We start from the raw sequence: 20,205 nt of genomic DNA, 5'->3' as shown, positions 1-20,205 counted from the left end.
TTCAGTAAATATATGTTTTATTTCCCCTTATGCATGTTTTGGGGCGGACCGGTAAATTACCCGGATGCAAAAGGCCATGTGCAGTGTCCAGTCCTCCGTGCAGCCTGTCTGTGAAGCGACTTCTATCACCGCTACTCGCTGTTCTCGCAACATTGTTACATTCACCTCCGGACGAGTAAATCTTGCCATTCTTAAACACTTCTAACAAAAAGTAAGTTTTGTAGCAACGATTGTCTTTATAGAACTCAATGCGTATTAATCTAAACAATTGTATTAATGTTCTGTCTCACGCCATTCTTTCACTAGCATACTTAGCTGATTTCCAAATCTGTCATGCCTTTCCAATAAGGACAGTCAAATAAGTATCAATGCTAGTTAGCCTACATTATAGCAACTTAGCTTGACTATCTTCATTGTTATTTCTACAGTACTTTCCTGCGTTAGTCTTTCTACTAGACTTTTATTTAATTGGCTAGCAACGTTGGTTATGTTACCAACACTACAGATTTTAATTGGAGTGAACTTTAATTCGTCTATGCATTTTTCTTGCGTAATTGGTTTTATTTTACGTTCGTGTTGATTATGGTGTGTTCTGGAATGACAGATGTCGGATTTTTGTGAAATGGCAAACTCGTCTAAAATCTGGATTCTCGTTTTTGTCATTCATTAACCAGATACTTCGTCGGAGAATTCTATAAAATTGCATCAACTTAATAGCTAATTTATTTACAAATTGTTCTTGATGTCTATCCAAAGTCTATTTTGGATGGCAACTACGTTGAGTAGATATTGGCAACAACATAAGTGGTTGTATTTGCCTTTTACAAGTAATGGTTGCTTATGGTCATCTTCACTACGTTTTCATTGAATTCTGTAGTTCGTTCATGGGGGCATTTACTGCGCATGCTCTGTACTCTACGCGTATTTGACCTTGTGGCGCGTGACCTGAACGCACGTGTGGAGAATCTGTAAGGCTCTTTGATCTAACGAATCTCAAGCAACGCACCACCGTGGATGTACTATTCAGAATGCACATCAGATTCTTAGTTTGCTATTAACAGTGCCTGAAAAATTGGGACTAAGGCTACTACTAGTTTTAGGCTACTTGTGATTATGTCCTTCATAAATCCTCCTCCTTGGTTTAGGTTTGTAGCTCAATACAGTGTGTTCGTTTTTTTTGTCCTTGAAAATGTCGGGTGTTCCATTTATTCTTACTACACGTTATATCACGAATGGCCACTAGGGCTATGTGCTGTCTTGTTGGCAATCTGAGAAGTTCATATGTTACAGGGCACAAATTCTCTTTGTGCTATTATATATTACCAACAAATTTAAAGTGCATGTAAAAATAACGGCACTGTCCTAATGGTCAGTAGCTGTTTCCTCAAGGAACACATTATTTAATCGGATTTACAGAATATATACAGTCAGTACATTGGCTAATCCATGGGTGAACTATTGGGCCAGGTGCCTCCTGTGTAACTTGTCTTTCCTTTCCCTTACTCTTTTCCCTCTCCAGAGATGCTGCGTCTACCCACAGTAATGAGACAGGTGAGGCCCGTCTGCAGGGCCCTGGCCCCCCACCTCACCCGGGCCTATGCTAAGGACGTCAAGTTTGGAGCTGATGCCCGGGCCATGATGCTGAAGGGTGTGGATCTGCTGGCTGATGCAGTTGCCGTCACCATGGGACCCAAGGTAGGAGGGGGTTTTTACAAACCGCATGTTCTAAAACTGTGGCATTAAATAATTATATTATATGTTATTGAGATTTAGTCGGAGGTATGTAACTATTTAAAACCAAATCTTTAAGTGGTCTGCTTCTTATTTGAATCAACTTTCTTCCTGAAGAATCCTGTGTCAGTGTGTCTGTCGGTTCTGTCCGAAATGGCTGAACAACATCAGTAGTGTTTTGAGCCGTCCCCTCCCCCCCTTGCTCTCTGCAGGGCCGCACAGTTATCATCGAGCAGAGCTGGGGCAGCCCCAAGGTGACAAAGGATGGCGTCACCGTAGCCAAGGCCATCGACCTGAAGTGCAAGTACCAGAACATTGGTGCCAAGCTGGTCCAGGATGTGGCCAACAACACCAACGAGGAAGCTGGTGATGGAACCACCACAGCCACTGTGCTGGCCAGGGCAATTGCCAAGGAGGGCTTTGACAGCATCAGTAAGGGAGCTAACCCTGTGGAGATCCGCCGAGGCGTCATGCTGGCTGTGGAGACTGTTATCGCGGAGCTAAAGAGAATGTCCAAGCCAGTCACCACACCTGAAGAGATTGCCCAGGTAACCAATTGTGTGAAGAATCTTGATTGATCCAATGAGGCAATTTTTTCAATTCACATTAAATCAATTGAAACAAGCAAACACTTAATTGGCACTTGCAAAATACTGACTGATGACAAATTTAAAGGGCAAAACAAGAGTGTGTTGGGCCACTATCTACCAGAGACAACATCATTGGTCCTTGGGATAGATTCTATGGGTCTCTAGAACTCTCCTTGAGGGATGGAACATCGTTCTCCTGAAAGATGTCCCCCCATGTGGTGTTGGAGAGCGCTGTTTAATCCTAAAATCCTTTCTTTTTGCCATCTTGATAAAAAAAATCAGTCATCTGGGCCTGCTCTGTTTTTATACATGGCACAGAGAATGATGGGATGTTAATTGCTTAAGTGTATCGTGATGCATTCCTTATGTTCCTCCACTTTTTTCTTTGTCACCCATCTGTATGTTCATATTATGTAATAAAGTCTAATTTCTGATTGTGAATGCCACCATTTTAATGCCTTTGTGTTTTCTGCTAGGTGGCCACCATCTCTGCTAATGGCGATGTGGAAGTGGGCACCATCATTTCCAACGCCATGAAGAAAGTGGGCCGTAAGGGAGTCATAACCGTCAAGGATGGTAAAACCATGTACGATGAGCTGGAGATCATCGAGGGGCTTAAGTTTGACCGTGGATACATCTCCCCTTACTTCATTAACACAGCCAAAGGTAAGGTCACTGGTCTGTCGTGACCCTAGCACCATGCCTATCCCAGCCGTTTTGGGGGTTCACAATCAAAAGCAAAACAAGCACAACAATGACATTAACACTTGAAAGGTTATGGATTATTCAGTTTGTAGCTTTCATGTGATCCTTCTCAATAATCTCTGCTCCTCAGGCCAGAAATGCGAGTTCCAAGATGCCTATTTGTTGCTGAGTGAGAAGAAGATCTCTACTGTCCAGAGCATCGTCCCAGCCCTGGAACTGGCCAACCAGCACCGTAAACCCCTGGTCATCGTGGCTGAGGATGTGGACGGAGAGGCACTCAGCACCCTGGTCCTTAACCGGTCGGTCCCACGTCCCTTTGGCTTTAGAGTCATAGTAATATGTACAGTCTGGGGGATGCTAAGGATCCTACTTAGAAACTTTCAGTGAGGCAGGGGCTGGTGTAAATCTTTCCCTTTACATAAACAAAGTGAACTGCAAAACAAACCTACAACACCAATATATTGTCTGGGTATTAAGGGATATCCCTGTCCTGTGTTCATGGGTGGAATGAAGGTAGATGCTGTCGTCTGTACTTACATTATCAACCTCCACTCTGTCTTTAGGCTGAAGGTGGGGCTGCAGGTGGTGGCAGTGAAGGCACCAGGCTTTGGAGACAACAGGAAGGCCCAGCTGCATGACATGGCTGTTGCCACCGGGGGCACTGTAAGCACTTCTAGTCCTGCAGCACTTACATTGTGACCATTTTATTTTTAAATATAGAAAATTACATTTTCCAATATTGTTTCAGTTCTTTTGACAAGTTGGTTATTACCCAAAATGGTACTATAAAAAATGAACTTGATCTGTTTTTCCTGTGTATGTGGACATAATTACTTTTCTGATCAGGGATCATTACATAAACTTGCATCATAATTATTACCTGCTAGAATACTAGAAAATCACCAGAAAAATACCCGCTAGAATACTTGTTTGGTCAGACTCTTCACATTGGTCTACTATCACTGTATTTCTACTGTAAGAACACCTTCCTGTACTGGCATCAAACACTACTTGAGGAAAGCAACAGGAAAAACAGGATGAGTTCAGCACAGCTTGTCTCTTAGTATCTATGTCTGCCTTCACCCCACAGCAGACAGGGAAACTTGGTCTCAGACACTTCTGCACTTTTAGTCTTTTTTTATCCCACGGTAAAGTTCACTCTCCGCTGAACGTCTCCGTGACCCTGGCGACATCCCTCCTCTGCCTTAGGTGTTTGGGGACGATGCAGTGGGCCTTGCCCTGGAGGATATCCAGGCCCACGACTTCGGCAAGGTCGGCGAGGTGTCCGTGACCAAGGACGACACCATGCTGCTGAAGGGGAAGGGAGACGCGGCGGCCATCGAGAAGCGCCAGGCCGAGATCGCCGAGCAGCTGGAGAACACCACCAGTGACTACGAGAAGGAGAAGCTCAACGAGAGGCTGGCCAAGCTGTCTGATGGAGTGGCTGTGCTCAAGGTTAGTCGGGTGGGGGGGGCAGTGGTTACATTCGTTAACTTACAACATATTACAAGAGGGTTTCTATTTGGTTTGAGTCTCTTCTGTATACACCATGCATGACCGAGGAAGTGTTTCACGGACTGTTGTCTTCCAGGTGGGAGGAACAAGCGACGTGGAGGTGAACGAGAAGAAGGACCGCGTGACCGACGCTCTGAATGCCACGCGGGCTGCTGTGGAGGAGGGGATCGTGCCCGGCGGAGGCTGTGCCCTGCTGCGCTCCATCCCTGCTCTGGATGCCCTGGTGCCCATCAACGCCGACCAGAAGATTGGTGAGCCCCAACTAATAACCCTGCATATTTACCTAACACACACACACATTTATGTTTGAATATCTACCCAGGCGTGTATTATAGCTCAACTTGCCCCCTTCATTTGTTCCCGTCCCAAGGCATTGACATCATTAGACGAGCCCTGCGGGTGCCAGCCATGACCATTGCTAAGAATGCTGGTGTGGAGGGTTCCCTTGTGGTGGAGAAGATCCTCCAGGCCACGGCGGAGATTGGCTACGACGCCATGGAGGGAGAGTACGTCAACATGGTAGAGAAGGGCATCATCGACCCCACCAAGGTAAGGATACTCCAGCTCCGCCCGCTCACGGTCCTTCAGCCGCTTGATTTTCACAAGTGCTCTGGCTCCCTCTGCTGGTGCGTGTTATCACTGTGACTCTGTCTCCCCCTACAGGTGGTGAGGACTGCACTAATGGATGCCGCTGGTGTAGCCTCCCTGCTGTCCACCGCTGAGTGCGTCGTCACAGAGATGCCCAAGGAGGAGAAGGAGGCTGGCATGCCAGGGGGAATGGGCGGCATGGGCGGTATGGGAGGCATGGGCGGCGGCATGTTCTAAGGCCCACCTCGAATGTCTCTACAGACTTAAGGGCGAGGGGGGCAAGCTGTCCTCTGACCCCCAGATCTGCCCAAATGACTGGCTGTGAGTTTGTTGGAGCTGCAAATGGAAGAAGCCCACTACTGCTGATTGTCTCCATCCACCTCATCTGGAAGATCAGACCAGCCTTGCCCGTCCTCACCCAGCCTCTCTCTGTTCCTCTATCCCCCCCGCCGGAGGCTCTGACAGACCCCGGCCCACCCCATGTTTACAGTGCAAACATGGCTCTCCATCAACATGCAGAATAGTTGTGAATAAAGTGCCCGGATATTCACTGTCTCTTCTGAAAAATGCTCACCAGTGAGTCTTGTCTGCAAGTCCTGAGGTTTGGAAGATAAGGCTGTATAGATTCTATAAAGAGTTATGTAGAGAGGGTTGCTGGTTAAAGGAATTTTGGCAGCAATTACGTCATGTTGTTGTAATGTTAATTTCAGTTGTCTTTTTTTATATCTGTTTTGTCCTGGTTCACCCACAATGTTGGAAGGGACTGTAACATTTTAGTTAATTAAAACTACAATGATTGCTACGCATGTGCTTTCTGTGAGTTTCTGTGATTTCCATACTAAAATGTTCTGGGACTGTTGGTCGCCTGGAGCTGAACGATAAACACCAATTTTACTAAGCAACAAGACCAGATTTGATTGAGTGCCTAGTTTACAACAGTAACGGTCACCATTAGGTTCTGTCTTCAGCAGTGGTATGTCATTTGGAAGGGATGGCTAAATATTGTACATATTATAAGCAGCTGAATGTTTTGGCAGAGCAAGGAAGGGGGGGTGTTTTCAGAGATTGACTGGGTATGATGGGAGGTTGGTTGGGCCTCTAGTTACACAGCAGTTTGGGCCAAAGGTCCCTGCCACAAGTTGAAATGTGAAACCATAGTCCTCATGATCCATTTGTGCTTTCTGCTCATTACCTTAAGATAATCTGCTTGATCAACGTCTCACAGCGGTGTGTGCACAAGTGCATTGCTGTCCCACAAAGTAAATGGTATATTTCTTTGAAAACAACCATGTGATCATTCAATGTTTTGTACAATGTTGGCAATATGGGATTTGATTTTATTTAATAAAATGTTGTAAAGGAACATTGTGCTTTTTTTCCAATTTTCTAATCTCCAAATTGGAATTATGGCCTTGCCTCATCACTACAATTTTGCAGGTTTGAGATTGAGAGGTCTTCCGATTAACATGTTTCTGTCAGTGCATTCGCCGGAGATGAACACAGACTATCACAAGAAGCTGTTAGAGCGCAATGTGACAAGGATTCCCTGCCCACCTCCCATTTGTGAGAAGACATGTCCAGGATTTGAACTGTTTCTACTTAGTAGTAACAAAATGTCACTTAACGACCAATGTTTGTGTGGTCTAGGGTGGCCCAGCTGTCCACATCTAAGTGGGTTCATCTGATGTACTGATCTGTCCGTAAAACATCTCTCACCAGCTTCCTGTCCAGTGAAGCATAAAACGTCTACAACAATACCTTAAAACAGGCTTACAAAGTACACTTTAATGAACTACATTTCTTAGAGATAATTCAACCAAGAATAAAACTTCTATAAGCTGTCCTGGTTAGCTTGTAGCAGTTATTTCGCTGTTGGTAACAAAACAAACAGACATTGACCTGTGCAGTTTGAAAACCAGTCAGAACCAAACTGATATTGCCAGACATTGACAAACAATTTCAGCCTTGAAGAAGGCACATACTAGGATAGATACGGACTTCCCATTAATTGTTTAGGGGCCAGTTTCACAGACACCGATTGAGCCCAGTCCTGGACATAAAATCTCAACTCAGCTTTAGACCAGGACTAGGCTTAATCAGTGCCTAAAAAAACTGGAGTACACTTGATTTACACAGAACTAATGTTTTGCATAAATAATCAGTACTATAAATATCTACAGTTTGTATTCATTTGATTCAAACTCCATGAAAGAAACACAGAGACATGTCTTATTTTAATATAAAAATAGTTTATAAACAATGCAGTTGATACATCACCCATTCAACTCACTGAATGACCTCCATTTGCATTACAACACACCATACCAACAACCTACCAGTAGTTACGTCAACACTTTCCGTGTGCACTCTTTTCTCATCTGTGGTCTTAAAACAAAATGTACATGAGTTCTTATATTCATCTTAATAAATATCTTTATACGAGTATAATGTCAGAAAATAAAAAGATAAATATGATATCACTAGGACCAGGTCCAAAGCCACGGGGTAAAAGGCGTGGCTAGGTCAGTGGAATCTTGAAGAGGTTCTGGGGTGTTAAGACACCTCATCGTAAACGCAAGCGTTTTGACTGGCATATAGATGCCTCCATAATTGTACCCATAACATTTGGTCAAATGTAATAGATATGGTGAACTACTTTGACTGGGTACACTATATAGGGAATAGAGTGCCACGTTAGCACCTACCTAGCCAGTCTGAGCCCTTTAAACCCATAGATATCCGCAGTGAAAAGTCTGCTGCATTTAAAAACCAAACATTATAATATTGCACACAAAAAAAAAAGCACAAGTGCCATAACTAAACTCTGTTCCACAATGTTGCTCCCAAGACAGAGAAGGAGGAGCTCTGCAACTCTGCAGTGTCGTTACCACGTCTCTAGATAACATCCATCTCACATCATTGGCGACACTAGCCAACCTACTTATATCACTTCTCATTTAAGAAAAACAGAAGAATCCTTTGATACAGCACCAGGTTGACCACCTAGCATTAGGTTATTTAATGTGATGGGTTTGTTACTAAGGTCATTTAGACGAACAGGTCATCAACGTCCCTTAGCCAGGTCAGGCCATTAGAACCCATATGCCTTTCCATTGGTCTACTGTACCGACCAAAGTATCTTACACACAGCCCACAGCCTTTCAAGATCCACAATATTTTATTTGGGCCTCTCCTGAGTGGGATTGTATGAGGTCTGTTCTGACATGACTTGAGCCCAACCCATTAGGACAGCACAAGGCTCTGGGCATACCTAATGGAGAGGGGGTCAGAGTCCAGTCGCAGGCTGTTAGCGGGCCAGGAATTTCAATGATCTAATAGAGTTCAGTAAAATTGTTGGTTGTGTTCTAATAAGGCAGTGCTGTGTTCAAGCACATAACAGTGTGTGTGTGTGTGTGTGTGTGTGCACGCAGAGAGAAGACCATAGGGGCTACGTGTGGTGGACCTCGTGAAACATGAGCTCTTGGGGTATCGTGGTCTGTGCTCCATACAGGTTCCCGGCACGCCGCTCGAATGCTGACACCATCTGCTTCACCACGTCGTCAAAAAACATGGTGGCCAGCTGGGAGTGCAGTAGGGAGCGGAACTCAAAGGAGATCTGAAAAGAATCCGAGTTGAGGAAGTCATGAATAGATGACACAGAAACTGTGCCAAAGACAGATACAAACAAAACCAGACAGAAGAGAAACAAGGGGACTTGTCAATCTGAGCCTGAATTAGACGTGACCCTGGGGCTGGGTGAACGGATTCGGGAACAGGTTGCGACTTGCAGCACTAGGGATTCAGATTCAGTGTAACCGTCAAACTTCTCTCCCCTCCCTGTCGTGAATGCAGGGATATGCTACTGTCTGGAGGGAAGCTGCTGTTACAGTCTGACTTTTATACAGTCTGTAATGTTATACGGTCTGTAACTTTTTATAAAGTCTATAAACTATTTAAAACGTTTTATTTCTGATAGAAAGTTACCCAAAACCCTAATTTGTTGAAACTGCAAGAACATTACCCATTCACTAAATTATATTTTTTTATGGGTCTAATAACAGATTCTCAGCTTCAGTTTTAGGGTATTAGCCTCCTGGGTTTTTGCCCACAGGCGACGGTCGGTCTTGACTCAGCCCACAGCCACACCACATCCCCAGCCAGTGTTACAGTACTCACAGAGAAGTCCACGGTGCAGGTGCGAGGGTAGCCAGGGAGACCGGGGCTGAAGCGCCACACCGTCTCCAGGTGGTTGAAGAGTTTCCCGTCTGAACAGGCAGCCTGAGGGTCAACACACAGCCAGTCACACTAGGGTACTGTTGAAATGACCAATTAGCCCTTCTTGGAAACCAGCTACGTAACGTGGCTCCTTGATGACATCTGATTAGAGCAAAACAACTGCAATTAAGACAACCTGGAACACAGCCAGCATTATCTATATCACAGCGCTTTACCTTAGCCAGAAATTCTGACTGGATAAACTGCTGCAGGGGTTTACCTTGACCAGGTGGGGGCGCACTGTGGTGACCAGGGACGTGTAGTTCTCCACAACGGGAGGAAAGCCAACCGTCAATTTGGCCTTGCAGAACCCAGACCGCCGGAATACCACATCAGACTTCTTACACCAGGGAACGAAGTGAAGGTAGTTCTCCACCCCGGCTACCACTTCATACATCTCCAACATGGAATACCTAACAGAGAGAACCGGTCAGCCTCTCATTTCACAGGTTCATCTACAAGTATTTTGGATTCTTCCATTCAGATACTTGAAGCACATTAAAGAAGATCTCCTTCCCCTCCTCTTCAAAAGAGTGGATGGAACAGGATGTTTCAAGTGGCTATCACACCTAGCATGTCACACCCCAGGATTACTGGATTAACAGTGAATCAAGCTGAACAATGGAGTCAGTTCTGGGAATGACAAAGACAAGTTAATGTGGTATCCCCATCCGGTATAATTTGGACAGTGTGAAACCCTATCAGACTAATTAGCATTCAATGCAAAAGTCTTCCAAATCAAAGCGAAGTTGAAAACACAGATTAATCTGTGAGTTAACAACATCAGATTCACCTGTTAACATTGCAACTCCATTACTTGCCCCACCGCATCACTGGAATGTCTGATTGTTAAAATCACAGGTCATGATTACACAACAAGATGTGACCAGTCAGCTGACTGATTGTGAAAGGGAATGTGAGGTTGATTGAACAAATAGGATCAAATATATATTACCTAACTGAACATGAGATAACATCCATTTGTTATACAAGGCTAAGTTAAAGTTGTCAACAGACTTCAGTTTTCACTCAACAGTGCTGAATGACAGTCTCCATCGCCCTCCATGACTCAACTGGCCAGGGACCTTATTAAACTGTGCCAGAGCTTTGCAATTCCACACCCCCGCATTGCATAACAGCTTGGCAACTAGCCCTGGATACAAAGAGTACCACTATTAATAGGTCAGTGGTAACGACCTCCACAGGACATGCAAGAGCGTCATTGAGCGGGAGATGGACAGACGCACATACTGAAACCAGAGCGTTTCCATGTCTACAAGGCGGACTTGAAATACCACATTTCAGATTCTTCATACGTGTGTTTCAGTTGATTCAACTGTTGTGTGTGTGGCACTCCAGGCAGGCAAAAACAGAGATTTCAAAGTGTCTGATTTCAAGGCGGCAGAGACTGACCCCATGATGCGTCTCTCTGAGTACTCCTTCCTCTTGTTGAAGGTGTCAGCTAGGTTGAAGAAGGAGCGGGTGGGGGCCATGACGACTCTGGGCCTGACCCCCAGAAGAGGCGGCAACCGTGTCATCAGGATCCCACATGAGGACAGATATCTGTACCAAAACAAGGAGAAATGTGTCAGCTTATTTACATGATCATTCATTTTCCGAGACATTTCGAAGAAGACCCGAGACACTAGGTTATTGTGCTTACTAAACATGTCGATAGAGACAGCTGGAGAGGTCACCTCCAGAGGTAACGATCGCCGCATTTTTGATTGAACCCCACTGGAGATTTGCAAGCGAACAACTGTCAGTTCACTATCAAGTTTCTGTGCAGTGCGCACATCACACAATTTTCCCTTGATTGACGCCCACAATCCTATGTGGGCAACAACCCAGACATAGAAGAATGCACATTGAAACAAGCTAAACAAACAGCTTGTCAGCTCCCGAAGCTTGAAACTGAAAGAGATGGCCAAGTAAGTTGTGAGGTGGGGCCTCCATGGATTTGTCCAGCACATCCTACAGATCCTCGATTAGATTGAGATCTGGGGAATTTGGAGCCCAAGTCAACACCTTGAACTGTGTGTTCCTCAAACCATTCCAGAACCATTTTTCCTTTGTGGCAGGGTGCATTATGCTGCCGAAACAGGCCAATGCCATCAGGGAATACCGTTGCCATGAAAGGGTGTACATGGTCTGCAACAATGCTTAAGCAGGTGGTACATGTCAAAGTAACATCCATGTAAATGTCAGAACCAAGGTGTCCCATCAGAACATTGCCCAAAGCATCACACTGCTGTTGAAACATTAGGGTATACACTGTTCTCCAGGTAAGCATTGCATTTCCACCCGCCCATCCAGGTGAGGTAAAAGGAAACCTGATTCATCAGACCAGGCCACCTTCTTCCATTACTCCGTGGTCCAGTTCTGATGCTCACGCGTACACTGTAGGCGCTTTCGGCAGTAGACAGGGGTCAGCATGGGCAACCTGACTGTTCTGCGGCTATGCAGCCCCATACGCAACAAACTGCAATGCACTGTGTTCTTACACTTTCGCTCCCCACGTGCATCAATAAGCCTTGGCCACCCATGACCAATTGGCCAGTTCACCGCTTTTTCTTCCTTGGACGACTTTTGCTAGGTACTGAACCCCGCAGACCGGGAACACCCCACAAGGGCTGCAGTTTTGGAGACGCTCTGACCCAGTCGCCTAGCCATCACAATGGGCCCTTTTGGCCCTTGTCAAAGTCGCTCAGATTCTTACGCTTGCCCATTTTTCCTGCTTCTAACACATCAACTTGGGACAGAATGTTCACTTGCTGCCTAATATATCCCACCCACTGACAGGTGCCGAGATAAAGAGATTGTCAGTGTTATTCAGTTCACTTGTCAGTGGTCATAATGTTATGGCTGATCGGTGTAGTTCAGCATGAAACCAAAGGGAGTACCCTGAGGGAACCAGAATAAGAAGTCAAGTACACCATGTTCTCATCTTGAAGTCTCTAGAGGTACTGCAGGTGGTTAAATGTTTTCTTGCAAAACAAATAGCATTTGGGAGTATCAATGGTATTATACATGAGTTTATGTAATCTTTTTCATAATACTAAAAGGCAATTAGGCTACATGGCCATGCAATCTCCATAAACAAACACTGGCAGTGACTGATAATGGGTGTTAACGTGCAATTGGTCCGCTTTCTTCTAACAGCCTCCAGTCTGAGGCTTTCCACTAGATTTTGGAACATTGCTGCGGGGACTTGCTTCCTTTCAGCCAAAAGAGCATTAGTGAGGTCAGACCCTGATGCTGGGTGATTAGGCCTGGCTCACAGTCACCATTCCAATTCATCCTAAATGTGTTTGATGGGGTTGAGATCAGGGTTCCGTGTAGGCCAGTTCAATTCATCCACAATGATCTTGACTAATAATTTCTGTATGAACTTCGCTTACTGCATGGGGGCATTGTCATGCTGTAACAGGAAAGGGCCTTCCCCAAACTATTGTAACAAAGATGGAAGCTCAGAATCATCAAATGCTGTTTTACGCAGTAGAATTAAGATTTTCCTTCCCTGGAACTAAGGGGTGTAGCCCGTACCATGATAAACAGCCCCACATTGCATGATAAGAGGACTAGGTTTTCATTATGAAAATACTGAACTTTAGACCCTCAAGCATGACTAATTACAAATGTTTCCCTTTAGTGTGAAGCCTTTTAGATGGAAATGTAAAAACAAAAAAAACTAACAAATTATTAACATATATAAAGTAGTGGGAACCTATTTTACATGGTAGCTAATAACCACAAGGCTGTGCATTGCCAAAACAGCATGACACACACTTATCTGCAGTACAGATAAATATCAGTTTGAGTTCAAAAAGAACAAAGACATACTGGGAGAGGCTAAAAGCTGATCCTGAGAAAAGACAGGAAAGTCGGAGACGCAGAAAGTTAACAGATTACATAGTAAACACATGAAATAGTAAACAGAACAGATACTAAAGAGACTAGATAAAAAACAGAAGCTTGATAGTTCAACATACTTTGAAGTTGTAATTCACTGGGAATCTACACGATTGTCCCAAGTAGCAGTTTTTTCTTCCTAGATACTTTTGGCCATGTAGTGTATGAGGACACCACTTCAAAATGAGTCCATTTGGCTATTTCAGCTGCCGCCATTGCTGACAGGTAAATTAAATCGAGCACACAGTCATGCAATCTCCATTGACAATCATTGGCAGCAGAGGGGCCCATAGTGAAGACCTCAGAGACTTTATACTTGGCACTGTCATAGGATAACACTGTTCCAACAAGTCAGTTCACCAGATTTCTGCCTTGCTAGCACTGCCCCGGTCAACTGTAACTGCTGTTATTGTGAAGGGAAAACATCTAGGAGCGACAGCACTGCTGTGAAGCGGTAGACCACACAAGCTCACAGAGCGGGACTGATGAGTGCTTAAGTGGGTAGCGCACAAAACTTGTCACTTGCAGCTGAGTTCCAAACTGGCTCTGGAAGCAACTTGTGCACAATAACTCTTCATCAAGAGTTACATAGCATTGGTTTCTATGGCAAAGCAGCTTAAGACAAAAATGTCAGTCTCAAGTGTCTGCTGGAGTGGTGTAAAGCTTGCTGCCATTGGACTCTGGGATGAATCATGCTTTACCATCTTTCAGTATGTCAGACAAATATAGGTTTGGTGGATGACAGGAGAATGCTAACTGCCCAACTACATCATACAAACTGTAATGTTTGGTGGAGTAGGAATAATGGTCTGGGGCTGTTTCCCAGTTTGGCCTATGCCACTTAGTTCCAGTGGTGGGAAATCCTCAGAACACAATAATATTCTAGGTGATTCTGTGCATCCAACTTTGTGGCAACATTTTAGGGAAGACCCTTTCAAGAATGACAATGCCCCCCTGCACAATGTGAGGTCCATACAAAACTGGTTTGCCAAAATCAGTGTAGAAGAATCTGACAGGCATGCAGAAGCCTGACCTCAACCCTTTCAAACCCCTTTGGGATGAATGGGAACGCCGACTGGGAGCCAGGCCTAATCACCCAACACAAGTGCTCGATCTAACTAATGCTGAATGGAAGCAAATCCTTGCTGCATTGTTCCAAACTCTAGTTATGCTATTCTGACATGCATACTTCTATACAAACGGCGTGCATATTACCTTAGCCCTGGAATTCATCCAATGAGATTGACTAACAGCTAAATCAAATGCAATACATCTCCTAAAAGGCTGAATAGTTGGAGCTAGTGAAATCGTGGTCAAAGACCTGTTAGCATAGCTGTATTTTGTCAGGAGTGGGGGTCATTGGGGAGAGAGAAGCACGTCAGTGGCAGCTCAGTTTCACTGACAAAAACAGACAATGGCCATACATCAGGTGCCAATAGCTTAGACGCTGCTGTTCCTGGCTGGAGGCAGCTACATGGGGACAATGTGACTGGCTACAGGGACTGATGGGACTACACAGTTATTATCACTACTGGATCAAGCATCATGTCATACCATACCCTAATGTTTCAATTTCTTTTAGCACTGCATCCTATAAGGTTTTCCAAAACGGTGGGTACAACCAAAGTGCGCTAGTGTGTGTGTGATCCCAAACATCTTCCGGGGATATGGAGGGTAAAAAAAGACAAATAGCACCAAGTGGCCGCAAGGTAACATCATGCAAGTGAATGCCGAGCAGACAAAGAAAACCAGGGACTCCTTAAGCCCCAAATAACATGCAAAGACAGACTGCATAAAAAAGGTACCAGGAGAAGTGGGAGGTTATCCAGACTAATCTCAAGTAACTTCAGCCACCAGGTAGTAGTCATAAAGTAGGAAACTAATACGCTAGCTAGAGTGCAAAATACTTTAGGCCTACACATACACTACTCAGAATGTATTTAGTGTAATGGTGCTGCTAATGGCAGACAAACTGAATCAGGGATTTTCCTACAAATAAAACTAAAATGCGGCTGCCTTCCCAAAATCTCGCACGCCTGTGTCTCGGCATGGTAAAACATAATTTTGCGCTCATACGCTAAATAGCTTACCAGCGATATACTGCAGCGAATGTGACCGTAGGAGGAAATATATTGGCAGTGTTGCGATATGGGTAAGGTTTCCCAAAATTGGCCTATTTTTAATGGTCTTGAGCGGGTCGATTTACAAATAGGGTTGTATAGAAGATACAGCGCTTGCGCAGATATCGTGGTTTACTGCCAATGATCTGGCAACCTTGCATACAGGACCTTACCCGTCCTGAGGTCGCGGAGATGAGTAACATCGTAAAAACAAGTGGATCCTCTCTCTTTTACGAACAAGGATGTCAACATATTTAAATTAAACTTAACGCCTAAACTACATCCAATCCGCATAACATTCGTTAACGTTACAGATGATGCCTAGAACATTCACCGATATTGTTCAATAGAGTTCGTGAGACATAAAAAGGACTGGTGAAAAGACGATTAGATTAGGGTATATAGGTTACTGTCCACAACAACATTGTATATGTAATATATTGCAAAAATATACAATTAACATATTTAAGTCACAAACAATATAAATATAAGAACTTGAAGACGCTGGATGAGCGCAAGCAGCATAGCCAAGTAGCCTACAGCTGAAAGAAGTCGAGAGAGGGGAATAAATTATGTGGCGTCAAGGCAAGGATGGAACAAAATACACTGCAACAAGGCTGGAATATATAGGCCTACAGCTCATGCATTTTCAATGCAAGTCAAATTAACAAGAACATAGTATAAAAACGAAAATAGACAACAATGATTAATTATAAAGCTTGATGAGTTACTTCATTTTTTATGGGATTCCTAGATGTTCTAACAGTTTTGAAGCTCAATGGCAAAATGTTTTCGGGTGGCTCAGACACAATGACGAGGGAATGATATGATATGTATGCTAGAAGCACGTTTGGGGACTTAGGAAAATATCCAAGCAGAAACTATAGGTTGGTCTGCTAGTCCTGGACAGAGAGAGAATGGGAACGCCGACTGGGAGCCAGGCCTAATCACCCAACACAAGTGCTCACCCAACAAAAAAAACACAAGGTTAAAATCCTACATGTGCAAAAAGAAATACAAATATGTAAAATGTTAATATGTAAAGATTAGATTTATTGCTTGTTTTTTGGTTGCTATTGTATTAGGGACGTTGTAGTGTGCATTAGCTGTACAAGAGGACATGGACAACAGGGCAGATTTAACACTATAATAGTTATTTTCCAAGTGGCCAGATATTATATAAAGTATATCACAGAGGGGTATCCGCTGAAGCGTGGGGTAGCAGGGGATGGGGTATCACCTTTGACACATTTTCAGCCAGGAAAAACCCTGTGAATAAACAAATCTACCCAAAGATTACATACAATTACATTGGGGTGGCAAACATACATTATAAGATAATGGGATGTAAATAGTGAGTATATAATATCCACAGTTAAAATGTTGATTATTTCACAGACACTAATCCAGAGCAAACTGTACGATGGTGAATCTCATACTGATTTTCTACTGCCCCCCCATTGGAGTCAAACCCACACCAGTTATGCTCTTACAAAGTGAGCTACACGGGACCCAAACGGTACATATTTACAGTATCAGTATAGGATATTTAATACCGGGGAGATTGTACTGCACTACACTGCCAGAGAGCAGCCATTTAGTTAACATTTTGGAGGGGGCTTGATGTGCTAAGTTTTCTTATAAAAACTCTATGGGACATTTGGCCAGCAGCAGAGGTACACAGTATGGGGAGAGAAACTGCTCAGGAGGGGTGATGATTAACCTGTACTATGTATACTGTAAACGTCAGGGCTGCCTGGCTCCTGCGGACAACTCCAGCCAGGCTAGTGAGAATGGGCAGAGAACAATTACAGCCTTCTGTTATTGTTAATTGCATTTGTTTTTCTGCCCTGAAAACCAGGCCAGCATTTCCTAGAGGTCGGTCAAGGAGGCAGGGCTGGAAATCGCCACTGTTACAAAGGTCTAAGGGAGGGGAAGGAGACGGACTTCCTTGTGTCAAAGGAGACGTTCATGGTCTGAAGCTGTGTTATCTGCCCCCCACTATGTTATGTTTAGATTAGCTCTCAGTTGTGCCACACAAGAAAAGCAGCTGTTGTGGACTGTTGTTTTACTGCAAGCTACTGGCTGTCCAGTATGTAAGCTCCACTTCTAAGTGCATTATTAACTGCGACCCATTTTGGTTTATTTATTTTGGAATTATATGTGCTAAAGTGACAGGGAGTTACACTAACAGCAACCCCAGTATATTCTGTAGCGGTCCTTTGTAACTTTTTATTTTATGAATTAAACTTCATTGTTACTTGGACACAATCCTCAACTCTGCTAAATGTACTGTATAGAAAACTACATAAACATTAACAAAGACCCATTCGTTTTTGGCTAGTTTATTTCCCACCTTTCCCATTGTTTTGACTTGTTTGAGCAGTTGGTCACCAAAACCGTACAATAATTGGATAACGGAAAGCCCGAACACTTCCCTTAGCATCGGTATATTGTCAATATACCAAAAAACCCCAAGAAGCCTAACTGATGTTATAAACCAGTTACCAATGCAACAATGACAGTAAAAAGTTGTGATGTTATACCCATGGTATACAGCCTATTTTAAAGCAGGTGGGTTGAATCATGGACGTGATTAGCTGATAGCTGTGGTATATGTACGCAATAAGGCACAAGGTGTGGTATATGTATATTGAACCACAGCTAAGACCTGTTCTAAGACATGACATCGTGGAGTGCCTTGACACTGTGCTAAGTATAGGTATATTTGAAAGATATCACAAACCCCGAAAATACCTTATTATGCTTACAAACTGGTTACCAACATATTTAGAGCAGTAAAGTGTTGTGAGGTAATACCAGTGGTATACATTATTATATACCATGGCTATAAGCCAATCAGCATTCAGGATTCAAACAACACAGTTTATAAGAAACAGTATACCACAGGTATGACATCCTAATTTTTTTGCACCAAAAGCATTGGTAACTGGTTTATAATAGCAATAAAGCATCTCTGGGTTTTACGGTGTATTGCCAATATACCATGGCTAAGTGTTGTGTCTAGTTAGTCCATGATGTACTTAAGAACAGCTATTAGCTGTGATATACTGGCAATAAACCATTGTGTCATATTGCTTTAATATACCACAAGTTTAAACAATCAACAGCATTAACGATTCAAACCAGACTGTTAATAGTAAAATGTATATATAGACAAATGTTCTGGCCAATGTAATTAGGTCCCCTGTATGGGCTACTGCCCAGGTTAGCCTGTAAATTAAAGCACCCCTGGGTTCAGCTTTTGGCAGGAGCAATTAGTTTGGTTAGATAGCCAGGCAATTAACTATTCATTTTCCTACGGGGTGAAAAAAATAATGTTTCAGTTCTTAACTCTGAGTGAGCGTGACCAACAAAAAACAAATGGTTCAGTGTATTATACAAACAACATCATGAGCAAACAGGTTGGTTGGGGGACCATGAGTACTAAAATGAGAACTTAAAATTAATAATAAAGAGGTGTCTAAACATGGGCTAATTAAGTGACTTCCAATCAAACACGTTTGAAATCGTACACTAAGTTTCATCTAGCTCAATTGCTGTTAATATTGAAAGTAAGTTCAGGCCGACCAAGATTGAACCAAAACTAGAAAATCATGTATCTGGCGCCACAGAATTGGGGCATCAACCAGCAGTTACCTATACCGGTTCTCTGGGTTAATTATCATTGCTAACCACTTTCCTAGTTAGCTAAAAGATAGCTGTAAAAATGGGGTTTTAGTTAGCGATGTTAGTAACAGTACTGTATAACGAACTCTGTTATACAGACCATCTTTTATCAGAAGGTACAGTAGATTGACCGGCTTGACAGAAACTAAGCACCTGAGGCGAAACAACCAGGTGAATGCTGGCGAATGTTAGGTTACTGTAGTTAACGGTCGATGAAGTTTGCTTGCTTTTTGTAGACGTATTCTAACTAGTTATCTAACTACAACACTTTTAGAAAATGTTAACTATACGGTGAGTATGCTAATGCTAACACTATAGAGAATGTAAAAAGTAACCTCGTAAGTTGAAAAGTTTATGTTTTAAAATTGTACATAAACACTGAATAGCAGTTACCTCACGCAGTTCCGTTTAGGCGTTTCTCTGCTGGCTGTGACCGGTAACTGTTTTATACATTCTACTACTCTCCTCAGTCCCCGGCTACCTCTTGCCATTTTCGTAGCGAAATTTTTCTGCTTCTTCTCTGCTACTACCTACAACCCCAGTAGTCCCATCCTATCTCGGGGACGCGCCTTCTCAAACTAGATCTATGATTGGGTATTAGTTACATTGTAAGCGGCCCATTCGTCACTCAATCCATCTGTCACACTCCAAACCGTTGACGTAGGTTTGGGCGTATTTTTTATAGAACCTGTGGTGGGGTGCGTGCGCAAACATGTCACGAGATATGGGATTGAGTTGCCTTTACTTGGTCCACCCAGCGTGCATAGTTGGCTTTGAAAGGTTAGAGCTAAATTTGTTGAAAGGACACATTCATTGAGACAGTGTAACCAGAGCTCTCTTGTCAATCGTCTGTCAATCAGTCAATCATTTTATATAAAATCATTTTTACTACAGCAGTCAACAAAGTGCTTAAACACATCCAGCCTAAAAAGATCAAGCAACACGATGTTAACGAATATGTATTAAGGACATTGGCTAGAAAAACTCAATAATCAGAAGAACTTAAAAGAAACCTATAAAGGTGGGGGCCAGTCCTCTTCTGGGTTGGCAGGGTCAGAATCTAGAGCAACATGACTATG

The 20,205-nt window shown here is 43.5% G+C and overlaps 2 protein-coding genes across 3 annotated transcripts; one reads left to right on the top strand and one right to left on the bottom strand.

Moving 5' to 3' along the window:
* The first annotated feature begins 68 nt into the window (after window positions 1–68).
* hspd1 (heat shock 60 protein 1) lies at window positions 69–6,492 on the top strand. Of its 2 annotated transcripts, none has more exons than XM_010879995.5 (10): window positions 69–211; window positions 1,520–1,695; window positions 1,944–2,279; window positions 2,798–2,987; window positions 3,157–3,325; window positions 3,590–3,689; window positions 4,236–4,481; window positions 4,618–4,792; window positions 4,912–5,090; window positions 5,205–6,492. In XM_010879995.5, exons 2-10 carry the CDS (start codon window positions 1,522–1,524, stop codon window positions 5,364–5,366), a joined length of 1,731 nt encoding a protein of 576 aa, XP_010878297.1. In that variant the 5' UTR covers window positions 69–211; window positions 1,520–1,521; the 3' UTR covers window positions 5,367–6,492. The 2 variants fall into 2 exon arrangements, with proteins under 2 accessions (XP_010878297.1, XP_010878298.1); XM_010879996.5 differs by lacking the exon at window positions 69–211 and adding an exon at window positions 979–1,145.
* An 866-nt stretch (window positions 6,493–7,358) lies between these two features.
* Window positions 7,359–19,691, bottom strand: coq10b (coenzyme Q10B). The gene is made up of 5 exons (XM_010879997.5): window positions 19,520–19,691; window positions 10,818–10,967; window positions 9,625–9,817; window positions 9,306–9,407; window positions 7,359–8,745 (listed from the first exon to the last, which is right to left on the bottom strand). The coding sequence occupies exons 1-5, from the start codon at window positions 19,615–19,617 to the stop codon at window positions 8,578–8,580; spliced, it is 711 nt and encodes a 236-aa protein (XP_010878299.1). The 5' UTR covers window positions 19,618–19,691; the 3' UTR covers window positions 7,359–8,577.
* Window positions 19,692–20,205: the final 514 nt, after the last annotated feature.

The sequence above is a fragment of the Esox lucius genome, chromosome 16 (genome assembly GCF_011004845.1).
Source record: "Esox lucius isolate fEsoLuc1 chromosome 16, fEsoLuc1.pri, whole genome shotgun sequence".
NCBI classification, from domain to species: Eukaryota; Metazoa; Chordata; class Actinopteri; order Esociformes; family Esocidae; genus Esox; species Esox lucius.
Note: the sequence above shows the minus strand (reverse complement) of the source record. Positions and strands in the feature narration are given on the sequence as shown.